The sequence below is a fragment of the Lepidothrix coronata genome, unplaced genomic scaffold (assembly GCF_001604755.1).
Source record: "Lepidothrix coronata isolate B3197 unplaced genomic scaffold, Lepidothrix_coronata-1.0 Scaffold96, whole genome shotgun sequence".
Taxonomy (NCBI): domain Eukaryota; kingdom Metazoa; phylum Chordata; class Aves; order Passeriformes; family Pipridae; genus Lepidothrix; species Lepidothrix coronata.
In genome coordinates this window covers 3068839-3094034 of record NW_016690276.1, presented here as the reverse complement: position 1 = coordinate 3094034, position 25196 = coordinate 3068839, and the positions used below count along the sequence as shown (strand labels likewise).

At 41.8% G+C, this 25196-nt stretch overlaps 1 protein-coding gene and 1 long non-coding RNA gene across 4 annotated transcripts in view; both read left to right on the top strand.

Annotated features, from left to right (window-relative positions):
• The first annotated feature begins 397 nt into the window (after nt 1–397).
• LOC108500868 lies at nt 398–5609 on the top strand. Of its 3 annotated transcripts, XR_001876040.1 has the most exons (5): nt 398–796; nt 1277–1308; nt 2244–2303; nt 5332–5418; nt 5498–5609. It is a non-coding gene; the product is annotated as an uncharacterized LOC108500868 (long non-coding RNA). The 3 variants fall into 3 exon arrangements; XR_001876041.1 differs by lacking the exon at nt 1277–1308; XR_001876042.1 differs by lacking the exons at nt 398–796; nt 1277–1308 and adding an exon at nt 1583–1602.
• A 2614-nt stretch (nt 5610–8223) lies between these two features.
• The window catches only part of PPP3CA (protein phosphatase 3 catalytic subunit alpha), a 191729-nt gene continuing 174756 nt past the window's right edge, over nt 8224–25196 (top strand). Inside the window, exon 1 of the mRNA XM_017822245.1 lies at nt 8224–8841. Within this exon, the coding sequence (XP_017677734.1) occupies nt 8784–8841 (58 nt within the window). The 5' untranslated portion in view covers nt 8224–8783. The remainder of the gene's footprint in view (nt 8842–25196) is intronic.

The following is a 25196-nucleotide window of genomic DNA, read 5'->3' as shown; positions in this document are numbered from 1 at the left end:
TCCCTCACCAGGGGGAACAAGCGTGCTCACTGTGTCAGGAAGTTGCCCTCCATAAGCTCCAGAACCCTGTTAGACTGATTCCCCTCTGCAGTGTTGTATTTCCATCAGACATCCGGTAAACTGAAGTCCTCTATGAGAACAAGGGCTAGTGATTAGCAGACTTCACCCAGCTGCTTATGGAATATTTCATCTGCCACTTCATCCTGGTTGGGTGACTCGCACCATGATACCTGCCTTGTTGGCTTTCCCCTGATACTTGCCCATAAACACTCAGCCCTAATGTCTCTATCATTAAGCTCTAGGCAATCAAACCACTCCCTAACATATAGGGCTACCCCACCACCTCTCCGTCTTGCCTATCCCTTCTGAAGAGTTTACAGGCATCCATTGCAACACTCCAGTGGTGAAAATCATCCCACCCTGTTGCCATGATGGCAACTATGTCATAGATTCACCACAGCTTCCACCTCCTGTTAGTTGCCTGTGTCGTGTGCATTGGTGTAGATGCACTTCAGATGGGCTATTGATCCCATCACCTTTTTGAGGGGTGATACCTTAATTCCTACATGACCGTTCTCAGGCACTCCCACCATTTCTAACTCATCAATAACCCTTGCATCTTTGCTGCTAAGGATCCTTTAAAAGGAAAATTTATTATCCGAGTGTTTTTAACTGTGTTCTCCAGTCCCGTGCACTCGATTGTCATAATCTAGAGCCATACCAGTCTCTGGGTAGCAGTTTTTTAGCAATTCAGAAGATTTATGTGTCTGTTGCTGTGCTGAATGCCATTTTTTGAGTAAGCACTGAAACTTTCTTTTGAGAAGTGAGGGAGGAGGAGGAAAGATTAAAGTAGATCATGTGCTTCTTACATAAAATTTGAGGAGCTGATGAAAAGCAATTTGATTAAAATATGATTGAAAGGATGTTATGTGCATGCCTGAGACTGATGTTTTTGCATGACATAGGTGCATGGGGGAGGAGAGGAAAGTTTGGTTGTTGATAATTCTGTTGGTTTTTTAAGGATATTAATACCTAATCTTGCAAGCTGCCCTGCAGGCAAGCCTTGTGAGACTGACTAGTAGGGCACTGCTACAGTGACAGAGTCCCTTTGCAGCAGTTGGTTAAGACGGCACTGAATTTGCATCCTTGGTTGAGAATGCTTGTAGTCAATTAGAAACCTGGTTCTCCCTTACATTAGGGCTGCTCTACATCCCCCTGGGAATATAAAATGTATTTTAAGTGAATGTAAGTGTAACTTATAACCCTTATAAAGCAGCTTTGCATCTTACAGCAGTTTAAAGCTTTGGGGTAAGTGAGAATCTGGATTTCCAATGTATAAATTATGGTCAGTCTGACTGAAAATTAATTGAAGATTTTTATATTTCGTAATGTTACCACTAAGCTAACTTGAATAAGTTATTTACATCTAATTCAATATTCCAATTGTATTCATTAGAGCTCCTTAAACTGTATGTTAATATCCAGGTTTCAGTGTTTTGCTTTGTAAATATTTGAGATTTTTACAAACATACATTCAGAGATCGTGTTGTTCCGTCCTTTTTTTCCATTCCAAAGTTCCTAGGAAAAGACATAGCACAGGAGGTCAGTATGGAAAACACTTTCTTTCCATTGTTTCTTTTCATATTCACTATGCTTCTTTAAATAATACATCACAAGACACTTTATATTTTGAGAGGTTTTGGCAACTAAATTAAAGTTTTCAGTGTTTGTTCCTTGAATATCAACTTATTGTGATTAATTATCTCACTCTTAGCACCAGTTATGGTCTGTTACCACTGAGCCCTCAGCTGGCATTGATGGCACTCGAATAAATCATTTACTCCAGGATGTGTTCCATGCATGTTACTTTTAAAGTGGCAGGGATTTAATCTATACTGTTTTCTGACCATAAAGGCAGCAAAAATAAATAATAAATCATGTTATCTTTATGAAAACAAATAAGACTTACTCTTGCAAAAGCAATTACACACATTCCTCTTTGTTCTTGTGTCTCTGTCAACAGCATTGCTCCCGAAAAAGGAGGCAGAAAAGCATCCTGGGTATTAAACATACTGACTATCATGTCTTCAGGATCTCTTCAGCTGCTTCTGCCACTAGTAGCTTTTCATAACACACCAGAGTTAAATTAGCTATATATTAGATACTTATAATACAAAATGAACATGTATCTTGTTATTTTGCTGTTCCCATTTCTCTCAAATATTGTTCCTTTCTCTCAACAGGCATTCGTCTGTCATGATTGATGTTTGTCATGATGTACTGCACAAACATCTTTAAAAACAGTGAGCTTTCTTTCTATTCCTTTTTTAATTTATATTTTCTAGAAGATTTTAATATTCACTGGGATAACATCTTAAAGCCCTTTGCAAAATCCGTATTCTGTAGTCTCCCACTATAAGCAACATCTAATTAACAACCAAAGTCTGCAGAATGAACTCTCTGGGAGCAAATGACTAATTCTTGATAGGAGGACTGTGGTTTTAAGTTGTTGCCAGCATCTTGAGAACAGTTCTGTGCTGGAAGCTGCTCCCAAGGGTCCTGTGCAGGGCTAAGGGTTGAACTCGACAATCCTTGTGGGTCCCTTCCAACACAGCATATTCTGTGATTCTTTCAGTTTCACGAAATACTGGCATAGGCAGAGCAGAGGAGGTAGCTGCTCCTCGTCACTCCACAGAGGCGCGGGGACGTGCACACCAGTAGGGGGAGATGAGGGGATGTCTTTCCACTTCTGGGAATCTTGGCACTGTTGCCTGCCTTCAGATACATCTATTTCTTCTATAGTAAGGCATTTTCGCTGCACAAACTTGCAGTGCTTAATTAAAGCAATAATTTTAGACACACTTAGGCAAATCAGTGCAGTGTTCTACTGGATACTTAAGTTGAGTTAAACTTGTTGCTAGCACCAGAAAATTTTATAGAGACAAGCTATTCCTGCAGATCAAGTTTTAAGTCGATGCACATTTAACCACACTGTTGGGCTCTGCCTGGGCTACTGGCCCTGCAGCTGGATGCAATAGGGCAACTGGGACTGTGGCCCAGCTGTGCAGGAGCTAAAGCTTGGCCAATTTCCTCTAATAGCAGATGTGTCAGGCAACTCCACCAGTTGCTCTTGGCAGTCTGCAGTGCCATTTGGCTGTAGTTTTGCTTCTGACTCTCTTGCCTTTCATTCTTGTTTGCTTAGTCTTGATTCCTGGTTCCTGCTCCCTTTGTGTTATGCTCTTATACCTCACCTTGTCCTAGCCCTGACTTGACTTATAACAAGGACTCTTTGGTTTTCAAACTTCTGGCTCTATGACTTTCTGACTATCCTTTTCAGTTTGGGATGACTCCTTCCATCTCTGGTGTCTTGATTTATTCTTATGCTGGCTTCACTCTCTTTGTATCCAAACTTAATTCTAACCTGGTCTTCACCTTTAGACTTACTGGAGTAGTCTGATGAAAGTATGTGTGCCTCTTAAGAAATCTGAAACTGCAGTGGAAGAAACTTGATTAGCTTGCTTCTCAGCAGTATTGAAATGGGGACAGATGTGGAAGTCCCTTGCAAGATTCCTCTTGAATCTGCATGCTGTCAGGGATTACAAGCATGACTTGTGGATCGCTTTTGCACCAGAGGCTTAATCTGAATGCAAATATTCATTCGCAACCTTAGATGACCACAGTTATGCTTCTTTAGTATTGAAACCTGTTGTAAGCAGGCCAGTTTTGGCAGGGGGTATAACCATTTCCAGGGCTCAAGGTTATTTTCTCTCACTTGTGTTCTTTTCTTCTACTATTTGTTGACTTTTCAAATATCAGTCAAGCTCTGTATAACTTTTCATGTTACTGTTTTCCATGTTGATTCAGCATCTCGGAATTTTAGCTAACCTGCTTTCCATCTCCTGTATTCCGGATGCTATTGCTTGCATTTTATTGCAACACAATTCATTTTGGTATCACCACTTCCATGACTCTCTGTAGAATTATCTATTTTGCTTTGCTTTCTGAACAAGGTACAGTATCATTAACAGTGTGTATAAATTCTGCTGAAAGCTTCAGAACCAAATCCAGACCCTGTATAATTAGCCAAACCAAAAGCCCAACAGATGTATGCTGGTGGAAAACATGCAAAGCTCCAGAGAGGCTGATGATGCAACAGGTTAAGTGCCCGTATGAAGACCACATGTGAGGAAAGGAGAGGATACATTTAGTGACGGATTATATGTCTGTGTTTTGCCATCTGAACTTTATGTCTCTTTGCAAACATAGCCAGAAAACACATGGATAATACAAAGAATTGTTACTTGCTCCAGACCCTTTATCTATCTCCCTCTTGTGCACTGAGGCAGAATAAGAGTGAGAAACCATTTGTCAAAAAAATCCTCAGTCAGAGCCCATTGATAGTGATCTACATTGCTATATGGTCCTTTCTATAGGCTCTCTACAGTGGAGTGAATTTCCTCTCTTGGATAAGATGGAACCAAATGACATGTGGAGTACTGATAAATTATACTGGCTTTCCAAGGCTAGTATACAGCTCTTGGTATCAAATTTATTTTAGTCAAATGTAGACGAATCTAGTTCTTTCGAAAGTTTTAGGTGCTTGTAGTCTGTGTTGTGACTGTGAGTTGTAACAGGACATTGATTCCACACTGGAGCATCTCCTGAAAACACACTGTCAACATAGACTAGTACATAGTGGTTTTAATCTTGTAGACAACTATGTTATAGAGAATATGGCCTAGGCAATAGACCCAGATACACGGATGTCGAGAATCCCCAGTAATTTTTACACTGAGGGGAAGTAAACTGAAACAATAACAAAGCTCTCTTAAAAGAAAAATCAGGAAAATCATCTGTTAAGGCAGCACCATTATCCAGACTAACCTCACTTCACATATTTTCCATCCAGCCATCATAGTACTCGAGAGCCCTCCCTAATTCCCCCTTACTTCCAAGATACTGTCAAACTTACATTTATTACATGTGAAGCCAGAACTTCCAGAGGCTAAAACTAATGCATGAAGAACAGATCCCTGTAGCTATAACAGTTTTTCTCTAATAATAATGATTAAAATTTTAAACACTATCTCTTACTATCAATACTTTCTTAACACTATCTTAATTGGTTGAGTCAGTGTGCAAAAGCATGGTTACATTTCTAGAAAATAATCTTTACCTTGCTGTTGAAATAGAGTCAAGACAACTTGATTGCTAATTTTTCATGGGACTTATGGCAGTTTGGAATCCATTAGTCTGTATGTCTTTATGAATGTCTGGCTTAAAATTACTGGCTTCTCATTGTATGGGCATTTATTCCTTCTTCCACTTCAGCTGGATGCTGCTACTTTCCAGAGCTGCTTAAAAGAATTGTCATGTCTCAGCTAAAATGGAAAAGAATTGCTCATCTGAGGCAAAGAGGTGGGTACTGACTTATTCCAGACTTGAAAAAAATTCTTTCTCCCCCAGCTCTCACAGAAAAAAATTCTTTCTCCCCCAGCTCTCACAGAGTTTGTCTTCAAAATCGGTAATCAGAAGTGACTGCTCTTCAGGAGATCAGAGCTTCCAATGTATCATGCTGGGCTTCTATTCTACCAGAGGATGAAATGACTAATGATGCTACTAGGAATTAGTGATGCAAGAGGTCAAGTGTGTTAGAATTTTCGCAGAATCAACTGACTGGGTTCTTTTCATTCAAAGATATGATCTCCATGGTCTCCTCCCACTATTAAATGAGAAAAAGGAATCTAATAGGACTCAGATCCCATGAAAAAGAAATCCCTCTATGATACAGGAGTGTGAGAAAAGATGAAGGACCACTTGTGTAGATGGATTAAAGTCATAAGGAATGGTTATACTACTGTTACTACTAACAGAGTTCTGAAACACAGAATATTTCTAGTGTGTTACCATTAACAGAGAACAAAGACAGTCTTTGGTGATTTCTTCCTCTCTTCCTTTCCCCTCCTCATAACAAGGATAAGGATTTTGCTCCTGAAACAAGTCATGGGGTAAAGACTGCACCACACCATGACAGAGTAGTCATGAGGTCTTATAACTGGGATCTGAATCTTGGCTGTGTCATATCTTGAAGAAGTGGCATGATACAAGGTATTTAGCAGTGGTACTGACCTTTGTCTTCTGAAAGCTTATCTGAAAACTCCTAAAGAAGAAATGACCTGAAACGGGGGTTCTACCTTGGAAAGGAAGACTAAATGCATTCAACAGATGAATAATCAAGCCCCTCCATAAGATAAAGGGAAAGAATTTTACCTAGCCCAGATGGCATATTATAATTGAAAACTAGAAGCAAAGGAAAACTGTTAAAAAAAAAAAGTCCTATATAGCTTTCAGAATTAATACAGACATACTGGAGTAATGACACTGGATATCCTTATATAAGAAGCAACAATGACGACACTTTCTTGTTAAAAAATCAAAGCTGAAGTCTTGTTCTCTGACTAATGGGGGAGCAAGTGTAAGCTGGAGAGACCCAGTCTCTCTTACTGCAGCCTATCAAGACGAATCCAGATGACTCACACAAACAGCCTGCAGTCACAGAAGAACGGATCCAAACTGGTTGTCCATATCTCATGAAGCTGTGGCCCACAAGGTGTAAGCAATACTGGACATACTGCATTCCTAACATTGCTTCTCCTTCTGTGTCCAAGCATCGAGTGCCGCTAAGCAGGGCTTCCCAGCAGTGGGGATGAAGATGGAGGTTTTTCTTCTCTCCGCATTGTTCTGTGCACTTGGTGCTTCATGAAGTATGCCTAACATATGGGGAGGTTTCTGCATACTTGTCATGGGCTTCAGGGTTTTTCTGGGCATACATAAAATACCCTTGCTTGAGCACAAGCTCTGTTTCATATTCTTGTGTTACCACTGAGATAGGAATCTCAGATGGCAACTTTATTACCCAGCTAGTTTGTGCCCCTGGGATGATAAGAGGATGGTCACAGCACACAGAGCTCACCATGGTTGTTGGAACACACTGAGAACTCATGCTGTTGTACTGAGTATCAGTCACATACAGTGTCTTCCCATGTTCAGTGAAAATACCACAGACAGCCAACAAAATGTCCCCTAAAAATGTCAGGCAAATCAAAGCAGAGAATATGTGTCATAACTGCCATCTTATTTTCTTTGTGGCTTTCTAAAGCAATAGTATCTGCAAAGCAAGCAACTTGTACATCAGCCTGGAGGGAAATGGGAAGCCGGTTTAGGTGTCTGTTGATTCTTGGCTCACGTACACAGAAGTTATTCAACAACAATTCTGTAAACATCCCTCTTCAAGAATAGGTGTGCCCTATTTTCGTCTTTAATTAAAACTCACAGTGTTATACTAAACCGGAACAGCTTAGCCTTATTCTGGAAATTAGTCATGAAATTAGTCAGGAATAGCTCCTCCTGAACAACTACATGTATAAACAAGCCCTAAACAATATTTATGTTGTCTGGAACCATGGGGGACACTGTCACAGACGCAAATTACTTTCCAATCCTCTAAGAAGAAAGACGGAGAGTTGTTTGTTGTCTTCCAACCGGGGGCGGCGAACATTTCTCACCCATGTTTGACCATTGTGTTTGCCCTTGCAGGACAATTTAAGGAGGCGGTGGTGCCGGACGGGCCCCAGCAGCAAGGCCGACCTCTGCCCCGTTCGCCGAGCTGGCCTGCGCCAGGTGCGCCGGGCGAGATACCGAGCTAGGGGAGATGGGTGCGCTTTTCCTCCATCCGAGCCTCTTCCCCGGGGTATACATCAGCAACCCCTCGGCTGAAGGATGTTATCTAAGAAAGATTCCTTTCCGTCGCAGGCCAGCCCTGGCTGCGCGCGTGCCTGTACCTGCGTGACAGCGCTCCGGGGACGCCCCACCCCGGGGCGGGCACCCCTGGGGGCAGGTGGGACCCGCGCGGGGCGGGGGGGGCCCTGCCCGCAGGCGCGGCCCCGGGCGCGGTTCCCCGGGGAGCGGCCGCCGCCGCCGCGGGCGACAAGAGGCTCCCCCCCACCCCCCGCGGGCACGCGCGTGCAGCCCTGCTCCGCGCGGGATGCGCGGCCCCGCCGCCGGGTGCGCGCGGCACGGGCGGGCGCACCTGGGCGGTGCGGCGCGCGCGGGGCGGGGCCGGCTGACAGTGAGTGGCAGCGCCGCGGCGGCCAATGGGGGCGCGCGGGAGCGGGAGCCTGGCGGGCGGGGCCGGGCGGCGCGCGGGGGCTGCGCGGCGGAGCGTTGGCAGCGGCGCGGGGCCGCGGCCGGTGTCGGAGCGAGCCGGGGGACAGACCCTGCGGGGGGCGCCGGGCAAGACACGGATCCGCATCCCGGTCCGGTGCGGCGGCGGCGGTGGTGGCGGCGGGAGGAGCCGGAGCGGCGCGCCGCGGAGGAAGGAAGCGCAGGGCTGGCCGCTGCGTGTGCAACCTGGCTGTTCCTGCTGCCCGCGTCCACTCGCGGCTTTTCCTGCCGGCGCTGCCTGACAGCCGCCCCGCCGCGGGTGTTTTCGCCGGGGTCTTTGGCGGGGGGGGGAAGAGCGAGCCGTCCTACACAGCCCGGAGGCGTGATTGAAAGCGAGCAATAATTAACTGGAGGAGGAAGAGGAGGACGGGGGTGGAGGAAGACGAAGGAGGAAGGCACCGCGCGGCAGAGCCCAGCCGAGCCAGCGAGCGGCGGCGGGACGCGGCAACTTCGGCCGCAGCGGAGGAGCCGGAGCCGTGACCGCAGCGGCGGCCCCCGTCTCAGCCCGCGCCTGCCCTGCCCGAGGGGGGAGAGCCTCGCCGCCTCCCCGGCCGCCGGACATGTCGGAGCATAAGGCCGTTGATCCCAAGTTATCGACGACGGACAGGGTGGTGAAAGGTGGGTGCTGCGCCCCGGCCGCCCTTTCGGCCGGGTCGTCCCGCTGGGGTCGCGTCCGTGCTCGCCGTCCCCGCCCCGGGCAGGTACGCGGGGCTGTCGCCTGTGCGGCCGCTTCGAGCGGTGGGCTCGGCCCGGGGGCTTGCGCCGGGCCCCAGTGGAGGGTTTGCGGCTTCCCTCGCCTGCCCGCCCGGCGCTACATTGCAGCATTTCCCCCCCTTCCTCCCCCCGCCGCCTCCCCCTCTCCGCCTTGAAGGCGCTGCACAGGGCTGGCGTGAGAGAGAGAGAGGGAGCCCCAGCTTCCTCCCCCGCCCCGGTGCCTGGGGGAGAGGGGGGCAGGGCTCGGCTCCCTCCCCCAGCCCGCCGGCTCCTCCGGGCATCCCCCCTTCCTCCACCTCCTCTTTCTCCGGGCTGCGCTCCGCGGAGCCCCCCCGCAGGCTGCGCCGCCGCTTGTCACTGCCGTGCTGCTCCCCGCATGCAGCGAGGATGCCTGGAAACCTCCCCGCGCCAGCAGCCGGGGCTCCGCTCCCGCACCGAGCGCCGCTGCGGGGGGACCGGCCGCGCCGCCCGGCTGCCCCGTCCCCCCGCTCCCCGCAGGGCCGCCCCCGCGGCACCCGCGGCGGGGATGCCGGGCGGGAGGGGCGGGCCGTGGGCGCGGGCCGCGGGCGCTGTGGGAGGCGGCGAAGGCTGCTTCCTCCTCCTCCTCCTCCTCCATCGCCGTCTTCTGCTGACGGCCCGGCCTGCGTGGATGTGAAGTTATCCCGCGGGCGTAGCGTGGCCGTGCTCCCGCGTGTGCCTGCAGATGTGCATGGGGGTGCTCGGCACAAACGCGCATCGGCTCCATGATTTTTGCTCTGTTCCGAAGATGTGCGTGTCCTGCCAGCCTCGGCCGTATAAACAAATTAGAGTTTGGGTTAACAACACACTATGCCCTGCAGTACAGACCAAGGTCTGTCTTCCTGGAGTAGTACCTCATTTAAATTGCACTTGTGCGTTTCTTAGTATGTATGAAGTGCGTGTGTATTTAGTGGTCTGGGGTTTTTTGTGTTTGTGGATTGGGTTCTTTTTGTTTCGTTGGTTTTTTCCTCCTTTCTACACTGGTCACATAGCTGGATGCACTCGGCTATAGTATATTTCATCCTGTTAGGTTCTAACCCGTATACCAGTACCGAGTGTTATGGTGCACAGCACAAATCCTAGGTGCAGAATGCATCTGTACACATCCCGGGAGGCAAGAAATGGAAATGGCCTTGGAATATATACACTCCTGTATTTACATGAGTGTATATAAAAATTAAGCACTCAATGTAAATATTATTTGGAAAGATGTGTTGTTTATGTTTGTGTTTATGTTTACTCTTACCTTCTTAAGCCTTTTGCCCATTTACTTCATTTTATTCTCCTCCAAAGGAAATTGTAGGTCTTCAGGTGGTGTAAGAAACATAAGTACAAGAATTTTTTTAGAATTACTTGGAAATTCACCTTTGCCTTTTAATATCTGGAATATTTACTTTTTAAGTAGTTAGTTTTATATTGCGCCAAGAGTAGGCTTTAGAAACCTGGAACTGCTATGTTTAGCTGATTCTTCTGTAGAAACAACAAATGACCATCCTGTTGGGAGGACTTCTTCATGATTATGGGATGGGTAATTTTTTTTTTTTTTTTATTTCCTTAGTCTGCTGTGGTCCTAACACATGACCAAATGGCCTGATCTTTGCTATGGCAGAACTTCCTTTGGCTTATGTTGGTGTTCATTCTGAGTAGGAATTATCTCAATATTTATAAAACCCTCAATGGTTTCAGCACATCTTAATGCATTTTGCCAACAGTTGCTCTTTGCATTTTTCACACACGTAAACATCTCAAACATCTAAAAAGAGTATTTCTAAGAAAACTTAGCAGAATATATAGTTAGATATTTTCATAATGTAACTAAAACAGAAGCTGATTTTGTTAAACTGAGTTAAAGTCTTGAACAAAAAGAACAGAACATACATGCTGCTTGGGTGTCTATCTCCCCTGGTAACACTCATAATGTGAATGTTTCAGTGGAGATGTGAAGATTTGTTTAACTGGTTCAGCCCTCTATTAAATAGTGAAATCCTTTTAAGGTCTTAAAATAGCATCTGAAGACACTAGTACACAGTAAACTGATTCTTAATAGGATTATTCTTTGCTGCATCATAGGCACTTCACACTGCCTGCATATAGACAGTAAGGAAATCTACTGAGAAAATTGGTGGTAACAGAGGTAGGAAAAGATCACTTTGCTGCACCTATCCTATAGGACAGTACCTTCTTAAGACGAACAACTGAAATAGGCTTGCAAAATTAAAGGAATCAAGTATAATTAAAAAAGGCACCTTGTAAACACCTGTGGAAGTAGTTGGAGAATCTTGTTTTTATAATGTCAGATATTCTGACATTGCTTAGATATAACCTGATAAAACAACTTTTCTTTTATGTTAGAATATCACATAAAACCTTGCTTGAAAAGGAAGTGCTTTTAATGTATACTCTAGATTAAATTTTTTCTTCTGTTTGCATGTGCATGGGGTTTTTTGCTTGTTTTTATTACATTGATATTTTTAAAAAATGCTTTCTAATGTTTGTGCATGGCGGGAGATGTTTCCTTCTAAGAGTAATTCTGGGCTGGCTGGTGAAAATCCTGGCTTGGCACTGTTACGTAACAGTGGAATGGGCTTGGGGGGGGTTTACAGTTGCAGCAGCTTTGTGCAGCTGCTCGTGGCTGAAAGCTGCTTCTTTGAGGGGTTACTGTGGGTTTTTGGTTGGGTTTTTGTTTTCTGTGGGTTTTTTTGTTTCTCATGCTTAAAATGCTCAAATATACTGAAAAGCGGGGAAGTTCCATAGGCAAGGACTTCATCTGGCACTTGTTTTGCTTTGCTTATTGAATTGTCTGAACTGTGCTTAAACTGATTTGACTCAAAAATAAAACATGCTTTGGGAAGAGGGGAAAAAGGCTTAGGAGCCCCTCATGTTTGCAAGGTCCTGGTTTCCTCCCAACCTCTGTTAGGCAGACCTGACACTGTTGTGTAATGAGCAGTGTCAAGAAGAAATTCAGGTTTGTGTATATTGTTAAGTTTTCAGAAGCAAATTAACTGTTGTTAAAATTGACAAAATCATCTGTTTTGTTGAACTAGTCCAGAATTGAGTGAATCCAGAGGATGCTCTTATGGTTATGGTTTGAGAGGTACTTTTTTGATTTACCCTTGCGCTCTCCTTAAAATGGTACGTATGTTGTGATGCAAATTAGACAATTCACCTTTATTCTCAGACTTTTGTGATTCTGTAGAGGAGCAACCCTTTGGTTTGTTGACTGCAAGATAAACTTGTATGTTCAGGTATTTTCGGAAGTTTGTTGGATGGAGGCTCAGGACAACATACTGATGCAGGATACGCTGACTTGATGTACTTATGAAGTTCCTTGCCTTTTTGTTAGAGGTGTGATGCAGCTTTCATCTAAACAGAGCTGTCTTTAAGTTCTTGTTCTCCTTCAGGACTGAGCTACTCCTTATCCATGCTGCTTCTGACTCCTGAGGCTTGCCAGTCAGAGTGTGGGCTTGGTTGTTCTTGTGAAGGTAGGAATACCTGTCCAGGAAAAACTAGACTGAGGATACTAGCTCATTCCTCTTGGGTCACATAACAGCTGCCTGATGTCAACAGCTTTTGGTCACTACTGACATTGGCAAGATTTGAGCCCCACCGACATGGAAGAAAAATCCATGTATCATGTTACTGGACGTCCTCACAGTAGTTAGTGTTGCATTACTGCCTCCTAGAAATACTGCTCTAAAGCAGAGAATCCTATGTAAAAAACTTAGAAAGTCAACTGGAGTAGTCATACAAAGAAGTGAAGTCAGTATTTCTTGGAAATCTTGCTGTTAGCAAGGAGAGTGATTGGTTTTCTTTTTTGGGGCAGGTCAGCTGGTTCTGGGTTTTTCTGGGCTTTTTGTTTATTTGTTTGTTTTGTTGTGTGTTTTTTTTTTTCTTAGAAGGAAAGCAGAGTTTTAATGAAATTATTCCATCTCAGCTGTTTGGATGGGCTGCAGCCATGGCTTGTGAACCTTGGTGTTGGCAGTGTCCTTTCCTCTTGTGTTTTGCATGCCAAGGTGTACACGGTTATACCAACAATTGATAGCATACAATAAAACCAGACACCAGTCTCTGCTGTCTCTGAATTTCAAACTGTCATTGTTGATGCTCTTCTAATGTGCAGGCTGACAGTTGTTTGTAATATTGATCGTGAACTGGCATACATATTATGTGTTTGCCATCAGTGTTAATTTCAGATTTGTGAAAGGTAAAATTGCTGTCAATAGTGGAAACTCTACACTTCATTGCTAATTTCCATTAGTCCAGGGAGACTTGTGTGTACTCGCCAAAGATTTGTGCTCCAGGCTGGAATCCAGCATTGGTGAATTGCAGAAGTCTGCAATTGCAGAGAGACAGACTCTGTGAATCAAGTTCAGTTTTTCTAGCATAGATGTATCCTGCAAGTGCTGGGCTGCTCTTTAGTGTTTTTTGAGTAATTGTGTGATGACTTGAATGTCGATAGTGCTGGTGAATTTGGTATATATTTTGGTGTAAATTTGAGTAAATGGTGATGTGCCTGTCTTTTGAGGATGCTGAAGATTCAGTATCTACCCGGTCCTCATGAAGAAAAGGGGAGTTGCTTTGTAACTGTAACTATTGGCATAGGAAACCGACTTCATTTTTCTTTTAATTAATTTATCCTTTTAGTACTTAGGAATGTACTTGCTTGCTCTGAAAAAGCCTGCATCTGGTTTTAAGGAGTGCTATTAACTAGAGAATCCATCTTCAGCTACACCAGAAAGGTGACACTGGTACAGTTGTGGATTATCTGCTCTTCTCCATCCACTTCTACCTTCATTTGAAGGAATGGGTGTACATCCACCTCAGCGTTGGTAACTCTGTAGTTGCAGATTCCCTGGTACCTTCATGAAGCAAGCTGTGTGAGAGCAGCAAACAACTGAATATACTTGCATAGACTTGATGGTTGTTTAGGAAATAAAACAAGGTTGGTGTGTTACTTGATATTTTTTCCTATATGTAACTGCCTTGTTCTTATCTTGTGGTCAAACTTCAGTTAATATTTGAAAGACTAGTGGATTCTGTCAACTGGATGCATCTTGGATATTGCGGTGTTGGTAGGTTTTACACTGTGTAAACCTGTATGTGTGTGTGACAGGTATATAACACTTGTGAAGGATTGTGGTGCTGAGAAACTGAAACAAAGCCAAAGTGCTTGACAACTCTGTAATAAAACTGGTGATTTATTTTGATTTATGAACTCAACCGGGCCTCTTAGTCATCAAGATCATTTTGTAAATAAGCCTTTTAGTGAAACAAGTCTTCTGCTATATAAGTATAGGAGGAAAATGTGCTCACACTGAAGGGTGCCTTTCTTATGTAGCTATTGCTGCACTGCATAGTTGGTAGGCTTTTCTCATCCTCTGTGTGATGAGAGTGGCTTGCTGAATGTGCTGAGTCTCAGGACTGATACGAGATGAGGAACAAAATTGCCTTGTTTATGTGTTAAAAACCTTTTGTATACTTCTGAATTCCGCTTTGGCTAAAGCTATCTTCTGTTACCTGCTCTTTTTGACTGAACCTAGCAAGGGAGCTGATGCTTTTGATACCACTAGTGGTGATGAGAATCTTGAAAGAGGAGTTTATACTGGATAATATCAGCATTTAACTTCATTGGAAAGTATAAGCCAGTTGAGATAATTTTCCATAGGAGGGATGTTGTATAGAACAGTTGTTTTCTCTCTGCTATCCATTCCAAAATTGAATGGTATCACATATATCCCTCTTAAAGATGATAGTTGCATGGTTATGCTTGTGTTTCTCTGCAGGTTGTGGCAGGAAGATCAAGTGCAAAATATATTTACCGTTGATTATGTAACGTGATATTTTAAATTATCTTTTTGTGGTTCCATGACTTCTAGAACTCAGCACATTCTTTCCGTTTGGTATTTCTAAAGGGATTTTCTATCAAAAGTAATTTTGAGTAATGTCAATGAATAAGTAAGCACCTGTAACTTCGATCTTTCCTTTTTTTTTTTCCCTCTGATTTTTCTGTTTTGCTGAGTGGCTTGTACTTAAATGTACAAAATCAGGACTAGAATTTAAATTTGGTGCTCCTTTTAAATATGAATATTAATTTATCTGAGGCTTCTCAGTGATGTTGAAGCAGCATGTAGTGGGGGATAGTTTGTTCTTTATAGCTTCAAGGAATGTGGAGAAAAATACTTCCTTAAGAGTATTTTAAGATATGGAGATACCGCTTAATGCTTACTGTATGCCATAAAAGAAGCCACAAGTTTCTGAAGTAAAAGCCACTTCAAATCATCTTCATAAAAAGGTGTCTTCTTGTATTCTTTTGTATGTGGTTTCATGAGTCAAATGCAAGCTATGATTTCACAATGGTTCTTCAGCTGAATACTAAAATAATTTCCTGTTCTGATAATCAGTCATATACCTTGACTTTCCCTCAAAAAGATCATTTTATGGATACTTTCCACAAGTACTGAGTATCATCCCAGTTTTGAAAAACATTGTAGTGTATGTGCAGCCTAGTTCACGTAAGTTGAGTGGTCTGCCACTCAGGTTGTAGATTCAGATGTATAACTGCTGGAGGTAGTATTCCAGGTACATACTTGTTGTTTTCCTATAATTACTGAATGAAGGAAGAGACAGGAGATCGTATGTGGAGAAACAGGGAGACAATAAATTCTGTGATGGTAAATTTTCCTTTTAAAGGTAAAAGTCTGAACCAGTTATTCTTACCCTACTTACTCCTCCCCCAGAGAGCTGCCAGTGTTGAAATAACACCTCCAGAGTAGTACCTCCTTGACACTCATCTTTGTGCATTTTAAACTGACTGATATCTTTATAAGAGATTAGGCATGGTAACACTGATATGGCAACACTGTTGTATGAGGAGAAAATGACTGTCTTAGATGATGCCAGCATCATCTCCAACTAATTTCCAGCTAATACTGTTTATGTTTGGAGCTGGAGAGGAGGAGGAGCAAAGTGGAAAGATAACAAAAGTGGTGGCTTTAGTTGGAAGCTAGTTCCTGTGTGTCTGGGGTTTGCATGTGCTTAAGGTGTAGATGGCATTCTTTCCTTTTAGGGTGTACTTAATGAGTTTTTGAAAAGATTTAGTTTGAGAATTATGTACAACTGAAACTTCTTTCTACTTTGTGCTGTACTGAACTTCTTTTACAGCTTTTCTTTTCAGCGAGTTGTTTTTTTTTTTTTTAATGCTTTCTCCCTCTCTTGTTTCAATATACCCTTTCTTTTCCTGTCTATTCTTGTCCTGTATTTCTGCAAACTCTTCTCTCCTTATTGCTCTCGTGCTTTTTACTAGATGTGTCAAGCTGCTTAAGTGCTTCCTGGTAGATTTGGGTAATGTGGATGTGTGTACCTAATGCAAGAGGTTCACTGAACACCGTGTCTTTCCTTCAGTGCATTTGTAGGTGCCTGGGGGAGCCCATGAGAATAGGGGAAGTATATTTTGCCTTTTCTCAGACTTCTATTGTAACTCTGCAGCCAGCTGCTGACTGTAGTTTTCAGTGAATAGCTCCACTGTCAGTGTGCTGCTCAAGCTCTACCCAGCTTGTAACAGAAGGATGTCTCTATTTTGCAGTTCAGCTGCTGCCTGTAGGTTTCTTAGTGGTAATGTTGAAAACTCCTAGTGTGACTTAGTTTTAACTCACATAGTTTGCAAAAAGCTCTTAGAGCTAGCATAGACAGCCGTGTTTTTTGGTTAACGTGGAAGGGAGGTGGTATAAGCACTTCTGCTTTGGTGTCTTTGTAATCAGACACAGAAGTTAGTTAGCAATGAAAGGTAAGATTTGGTCAAGTTGGTAATACTTAAAAAACCCCCTGAAGTTCACCACAGATGAGTGAATTTTAAACCCCCCACCATAAACTTTAAGCATAAAAGGTGCAGAACCTGATCTGCATGGAGACATGGAGTACGAAATCTTTGGGGCAAACAGAAGAAAAAAAATGCTAAAAAATGGTTGTATTAAATCTTCCAATAGTAATAGCTATTTTTTCATCTTTCAGATAGGCATATATGGTGGCTTAATAAAATTAAGCTTTCAAAATTAAAAACTGCTGTAATGGGATTAAACATGTACCGATGGAGACAAGTATTGATACAACTATGCCAGTATTCTACACCTTGTTATTTTTCTCCATCCCATCTTTTAAGGGCATTCAGAATTTTTTTGCATCAGATTCCTCTTGGCCAAAATACTTGTTTTGAGTTCTCTTGACTGTTGCACATTGTAGAACTGATGGAGTGAAGCAAAAAAATATAGCTAACTTGCTGTGGAGCAAGTAATGTTGGCTCTAATACTGGCTAATTGTACAAAAGTATCAAGCTTGCAGAATGTTGCCACAAGAAAGGAAGTGCACTTTGAACTTCTGATTGGAATAGTGAAAATAACAAGCGTTAATAATGGGTTGTGCAGATGTGATGCTGCAGACAGTCATTTAACACTCACTCTGGGCATTGTTGGATAGGCTTAATTAATAGAATCCAAACTACAGGTTTTTGGCCTAATTTAGTGTGTGATTAGATTTTTATTTTTAATTTAGACTTTAGTGAGTGTCTTTGAAGGTAGGTTGTATGACTTTATAGAAACTGTATGGCTGCATAAAGCAAAGTTTCAGAGTTGTTCATATTTTTCAGTAACCATCATTTGGAAGGAAATCCTTTGCAGTCTGGTTACATGGTCCTAAGTGAGAGAAAGAGGGTTAGCTTCTAACATGTTATCCATTGCTATGTTTGGTTATAGCAACACATTTAACAATTATTTCTGTCTTTATTTGAATAAGGAAACTTAGTTTCTATTGTTTTTTTGTTGTGGCTGTGTTTTGTTTCTTGTTATTGAGTCCCAGGTTGGTGCCTATGATAATGGATGTATGCAGTGTATTATTAGGTGGTAGTCTTTCTGAAGTATTTGGAATTCCTTTGGAAGTGTTTTTGTGTCCTAATGTGGAGAAACTGATAAACTGAATGGTAGGTTTTTTTCATGAATCAGCGATTCTTGGCAACTAGGGGAAAAAATATAAGGCAGTTCAGGAGCTTGTGATCTCTTTCTGGTCTATAGCCCTGTATGGGTGATTTTGGAAGGGAAGACACATGGCTAGAGAGGGACCTATACTCTTCCATTTTCTTGAGAAATGACATGAAATTACTTGAAATAGTATGTTTCAGGTTCTGTGGAGATTTTATGTAGCAATACGTGCTTTCCTCTAGCTTTTTCTCCATCTGTCAAGGAGTAATGCTCCAGTAGAGAGAGTTGTATCTGAAAATTCTTTCTGCATCTCTATATATGGGGATTTCTGTTTTAACCTTTTCTTTGCATTTGAGTCTTCATGAAAAATCTGATTTGGTTCATATATAATACAGTTAACAAAACAATTAAAAGCTTCTAGATGGGGAAGCCAAACCCTGTTATTGGCTCCAGAGAAGGGATGTTTCATCATCCTCTTTGAACTTGGGATACTTTTAGTCAGCAGACCTCTTTTCAACAAAAAATTTAGGATTTATTGGCTGAATTCTGTTTTTATTACTGAAAAAGACAATTTTGATAATTTCATACCTTTATTTGCCATGATTTTTTAAGCAGTTGAACATAATTGACGATTTGAATACAGAACCATTCATAAAAAATCCTTCCCTGTCCCCTCAAAACACACAAAACCAACCCAGGAACAGAAATTTAAAAAAAAATCAAACAGAATTTAAAGAGTTTTTTAGTCTCTTTTCCATGATGCTTGCCAAGTTTCAGTTTGATATAGATTACAATGGTCATACTGTGTTACAATATTTGAAAAAGTGCAACTGGTCATTAGCTGCAATGACATGAACAGCTGTAGTATTTTATGACAACAGCTGGGAACAATCTAGTTCTCTTTAATAACTTTCTTTTGTTGTTCCTTTCATACCATTTTTAAAATGAGAAGGCAAGATTATTGTATTTGTTCTCTATTTTACACCAGGGATTTCTTCAGAGGCAGTGGTGGCAATTAGGTATCAAAATATGGCATTGCTGTTTGTGACTTGGAACATTTCCCTTTGCAGGACCTGTTTCATAACTCGCTGAAATCTGCAGGAATTGGAGTATTTTCATTAACTTGAGTAAACTGTGAATCAAGTTATCATCCTAGGATTTCTTATTTTGGCCTTCCTTTTCAATGCATGATTTCTCTTTGGTTTAAACTGCTTTGTTATATCTGATCTTATGCAGCTTAGGACAGTACAGCATTAGCTGTTATTGTAAGACTGAGCTAAGTGCCTTTCTACTTTGTGATGCTCTCATGTACTAAGTGAGAAGGAACTTGTCTGCTTGTGAGTGGCTGGTTTGCTAAGAAATAGTTTGCCATTCTGTTGCTGTGTGGTCTAAAATGTTTTCTGTGTACGTGTGTATGGTTGTTTTTTATCGTTGGAAAAACAAGTAGAAGGCTTTATTACGTGTACATTTTTCCTGTGTCCCTTTACAAAGGAGTTTTATTCAGTAATGAACACATATGGATCACCTTAAATAAAACTTATTTCTATAAGTTTTAGATATATAAACTTATATGTTTTAACTTATTTTTCTGGTATAATAGAGTAAGTCTTAATATTAAAATCACACTGGTAGTACTAAAGATGTACATACCAGGTCTGTGTGGGAACATTATTTTCTTGCTTGAGAAACCGTCTATTCCATGTCACAGAAGTGGTGGTGTCTGTGACTACTAGAGGGGAGCCTAATGGCATAATGAGGTGTATTAGGCCTACAGATGGGGAGTTTGGGAAGAAGAAATGAAGAGCACAGTAGGCAAGGGCATGTGTTTTCAGTGCAGTGAAGTGTTACTTAGGGAATCCTGTCTAGTTTAGAAATCCAAAGCAAAGAGCTGCTTTGGGAGTACTTTGCCTAATGAGTTCTCTTGGGTCAGGTGAGTGTCTTGGAGGTGTCTGTGCAGCAGGGCGGGAAGCTGTGCAGTAGCTACTAGAGAGCTTGACTCTTAACGAGCATAGAACTGGCAAAGGCAGTTGGTGAAATTTTTAGTTACTCGTGTTCTCTGTGTATATAACCCTAAATTAGGTTTAGATTATCAGAGAATGAGCTTTCTGCATCTTTAATGGAAATTTATGGAGATAAAGTGCTTATAGTTTCTGTTAACCGTAACAACTTTTAAGTTGTGTGTCCTTGCTTTATCAGTAACAATCAGATGCTGTCTTTTGAGCATCCTGAGATGAGGTTGCTTTTGGTAGACAGAGGAAAAGAGTGAACTCAAAAAAACCCGTACTTGTACTACAAAAGGGGAAGAACCTGAATTCATTTCAGTTGAGAGATCAGTTTTAGCTGATCTCTGTTGACTACCTTACAGGTGTGGGTTTTTTTTTTTTCCGTTATAGTTTAATTTTTTGCTTTCCACTTCACTGGAGAAATAGCGTATCCTTAATTTTTATGAATAGTGTGTCAAAGTAACTTTGTTAATCACTCTCAATGAAAAAGCATGAGCTCTGACAACTTCACAGAAGCACAGAATAGTTGAGGCTGGGAGGGATCTCTGGAGGTCATCTGGTCCAGCACCAGCTCTCTCAGCTTTTCATAAGAGGGAGGGATGCCTCAGTTCCTGAGATCATCTTAATGGCCCTTTTCTGGACTCTCAGCTCCATATTGTTCCATATCTGACGGTTTGTGTGAAATATAAAAGTACATAAAAGTTAATTTATACATAAAAAGAAATTGCATGTTAGGGAGTAGTATGCTTTTATCCTTTTAAGCAAGGTACTGTTCCTTCCCTGGAGCTCTGAATCTCAAGTGACACTTACCTCATGTGTAAATACTGTTTGTTTACCACAGAGAAGATGAAGGATATTACTGTTGTTAAAATCTTAAGCGCGTTTTCTGTACTGTGTTAACCTCACATCTTGTATCCTGTTGTCACAGACAGTATTAGACCTAGGCTAATCTTAGAAGTACTGCCCATCAGTTACTCTGCAGATATCATTTTGGTTATTCCAGTTTGCTATGGCTTCTGATTGTGTGTTAGACTCTTTTCCCCCACCCCTTGATTTATGGAGACAGAGCGTTTTATAGGTCATCTTAGTGAATTTGCCAACAGCCTTCTGGCTGCATTAGGAAGATGGTTGCCAGCAGGTTGATGGAGGTAAATCTCCCCTTCTGCTCAGCATGGGTGAGGCCATACCTGGAGTGCCCCATCCAGTTCTGGTTTCCGCAGTGTGGGAAAGGCTTGGGCATACTGGAACAAGTTCAGTGCAGGTCCACAAAGACAGCCTTGGGACTGGGACATCTTTAATATGAGGAGAAGCTGAGAGAGCTGGGGCCATTCAGCCTGCAGGAGACAAGGCTCAAAGGGGCCTCATCCATGTATATAAAAGTTGGTTGAAGGATATAGAGAAGGGGGAACCAGGCTCTGACAGGGCAAGAGATAACAGGCACAACCTTACAGCTCTTGCAGTGAGTGAATTTTTTGGTTTTCAAACTACCACAGACTGCCCAGAGAGGTTGTGGAGTCTCCATCCTTGGAGTCATTCAAAAACCATCTCGATGTGGCCCTGCGCAGCTGGCTGTAGGTTGCCCTGCTTGAGCACAGCTGACCTCCAGAGGTCCCCTTTCAACCTCAGCCATTCTGTGATCATCTTTTACTAAACTTCCTTAAATCGACAGTTAGAACACTTTATCAACTCACAGACCTTTCGACCAAAAATAAAATACAGAAATCTCCCTCTAAAAATAAAAGGTTATGTTTGCTAATAAGGTGTTCTACAGGAAGAATGCTTCGTGTGATTATGAGGCTCCACAATGCAAATAATTATTTTGAAATAGTAGCAAGATATGTTGCATTAGGAAATCATACTTATTTTTTAATTGATGCTACCATATGTAGCTAGCAGCGTCGCTGGCAAAACATTTGCATAGATCACTCTTGACTAGTTTCAGAATCTCCTGAGCATGTGTAGCTCTGTAGTTTGGTGTACCTGGAAAGTAGGGACAGAGTACCACTGTACTTTGCTTTGGGCAACGGTAAGAAAAAGGGAAAAGAAGCTTTTATATATAAATCTTTCATAGTTATTACAATGCTTCTGATATAACCATTAAAAATCTTCTATCTAGTGGAAGGAAGTGGTTGTCTTTTAGTTGGTTCATTTGATTTTTCCATAGTGGCACAACAGTTGAAACTGAGGGCAATGGCAATTGCCTTTCAGCTCTGATACTCTGCGGCATATTTTTTTTCTTTGCTGCTTTCTTGGTTTTTTTTGTTTTGTTTTGTTTTGTTTTGTTTTGTTTTGTTTTGTTTCCTTCTGAAGATGCATGTTGCCCCTTAAACCTGACTAGGAAATACCTGAATCTTGCATGTGTAAAAGTAAAATGAAACCTGTGGTAAGGGAATCTCTTGATGTGGGTGACAGGGAATGAAAATAAACATCTAGAAAAGTTTGTGTGACAAAATTATGCTGACTGCCTCAAAAAAGTTGGTAGAGCTACCACTGTAGAAGCTTTGAGCAGGTTCTGTAGGTGGAATCACCTTCATGGATTAATAATCTGGATAATGGAGATAATTTTTTGTTGTGCTAATGCAGCTTCCAGCTTTGCTCAGTTGACTTGATACGTTTGAGAAAAAAGATAGACAAATACTGCAGTTTAAAGTGTGAATTGCCTTACTATACTATAGATCATGCTGTAAAGTAAAAACCTGGAGCAGCACACATCCCTATGAAAGAAGTTAAAATGCATGCACTGTCTTTGCGGCACACTGAACAGCAACTGGGAAAGGGGCTTGCTAGTGCAGCCAATAAGTCTTTGACATAATTATTTGTAATTAGAAAAGCATATGTTAAAAGGTCACTTGTTCTGGAGAACCTCTGGTTGCAAAAAGGCAAGTAGAGTGTTGAAGGTTTCCTTAAAGATACTCAAAAACAAAAAAACAAAAGAAGGAAAAAGTTAGGTTTAACATAGATATCATGACCTGGAAGGATGTTCTTGGCAAATTAAACACACCAAAGGAGCTGAAGAGGTGCTTTGAATAGATGGAAATCAAGAGCAGATGGGAAAGCCCAACAGCCTGCAGGTGCTGTTAATAGCATGTCTTCACCTACCTGAAGCATGAATGGCTATTCCAGGGATATCTCATTTAGTTGTGCTGCAGGACATTTTTTAAGTGGCTCTGATGGTTATGCCATTATCTCCTGCTCATGTACAGGCCATGCAAAGAGAAGGCTTTTTAGCACAGTGGACACCTGTCATAGTCACAAGTAAGTCACCAGAGGAAGTTGTTTCTATGGATCATATTAAATGAAAAATGTCTTTAGAGTGACCATGGAGGAAATGTTAATGTATAGCCATTAAAATGTCTTTATTTATGATGAGAGATATATGATGCTGGGATCTGTTGTTGAGAATCTCCAGTATCCTGATGCTCTGATACATAGAGCAAGATTAAAAGCTGACTTCGGTTTGTGCCTTACTTTATCTGAACGGATGATGCAAGCTGCTTCTCATAAATAATTTTATCAGCAAATACTAACAAATTACCATGGTTTCGTAAGACTTGAGGCAAAAAAAGAAGTCTTAATATAACAAAACTGGCAGAACTAAACCCTGGTTCTATCATGATTCCCAGAAAATAAAAGGCTGTGGGAGGGCAGTGGATTCTTTCTGTGCCTTGATGCGTGGCCGGGATTTTAACTGTCTCCCTAAAGGTTTAGCAGAAACATTTTTTTGGCTTAAAAAATGCAGGTTTTATCTTTATTCAGAGATAACTTGTGGCAGTAATAATACTTTTTCTAATGTGCGGAGCAGCTGAGTCAGCTTGAAAAGTCGGTGAGATCAGATGGCCTATCTAGCCAAAGAATGCAAAAAAAATCCCTTCGTGACTGTTTTAACTACAAAGTGAATTCTGTTTGCCTGAGTTTGTGTTAATAGAGTACTGCAGATTATTGTGATGAAAACAGTTTCTTTCGAAGTGTTCCTTTTCCTTCCTGAGCATCATTTTTTAAACAGTAATCTATAAATTTGGGAGTAATACTTGGAAACTGTTGAACTCCTGGAGTTCTTGTTGAAAGCAGTGTCATGGGGTTTTTTGTTTGTTTTTGATGATTGCCCTCCAACCCCCCCTTACTCTTGAAAGAAACCACCAGAACAAAATAGGTCTATATAGACAATGTGTTTGTACGTGGCAGGACTGTAATATCCTACAACCTCTTCTCTTAGTTCAACAGGTGCTTCCAACCTTTACTTCTGAAATGGAAATAAAAGAAGCCTGGGTGTTTGCTATTGAATTGTAAACACCAGGCATGCTGCTAGTTTGCTTCTGATAGACATCCCCTGTCAGTGTCCGTGTGCCTGTTTCTGCTTCACAGATATTGCAGCAGAAGAGGCAGTATTTGAACCAGAACCATTGTATAAGGGAAAGGTGAGTGTTAAAAGCTTTCTACTTAAAACCCCATCAATTTTCTTTTTAGCCTTTAACTTCCGGGGAATAGCTGTGGGTAGTTGTGTGGCCAGGCAGATCTTGCAGAGGCAATAGCGTTAATATTTTTTGCTATGTACTGGATAGATTTTGAAGCTTTAGAGAACTCTTTGTTTTCAACCCTGGAAAAGTTTTAGGTCCCAAGTTACTAACTCTTTACTGAAAATGAATGAATTTGTTCCTGAGTTAACTCAAATGAATGCTTTTTGGTTATTTAAAAAGATAATAAAAAACCAAAACAAACAAAAAACCTGCCCCCAAAATCAAAAAACACATTAGAAAAATGTATATGTTTGTATATGACTTTTTTTTTCTTTCCGTTTATATGCAAGTTTGGAGTCTAAATGAAAAAAAAAAGGATGTTTTGTTGCTTTTGTGACTTAACTGCTGTAAAATCTGTGTTGATATGGCCTGTCTAACGTCATACTCTTCTCCTATACCAAGAAAATTGTGATGACTGGAATGCATGTTGTCACCTTCTGTAATCAGGGTACTTGAAATATTTACAATAACTGTGATTATGGTAAAGCTTCTTATGTACACACACACACACATGCTGTAGCTGCCTTATATATTTTTGCCTTTCATGTTTATGTCCTGGTTTGTTTCCTCTTCTTGTTGTTGTTTTTTTGCCTTTCATGTTTATGTCCTGGTTTGTTTCCTCTTCTTGTTGTTGTTGTTTTTTGGTGTTTGTTTGGCTTTTTGGTGTTTGGCTTTTTGGTGTTTGGCTTTTTGGTGTTTGGCTTTTTGGTGTTTGGCTTTTTGGTGTTTGGCTTTTTGGTGTTTGGCTTTTTGGTGTT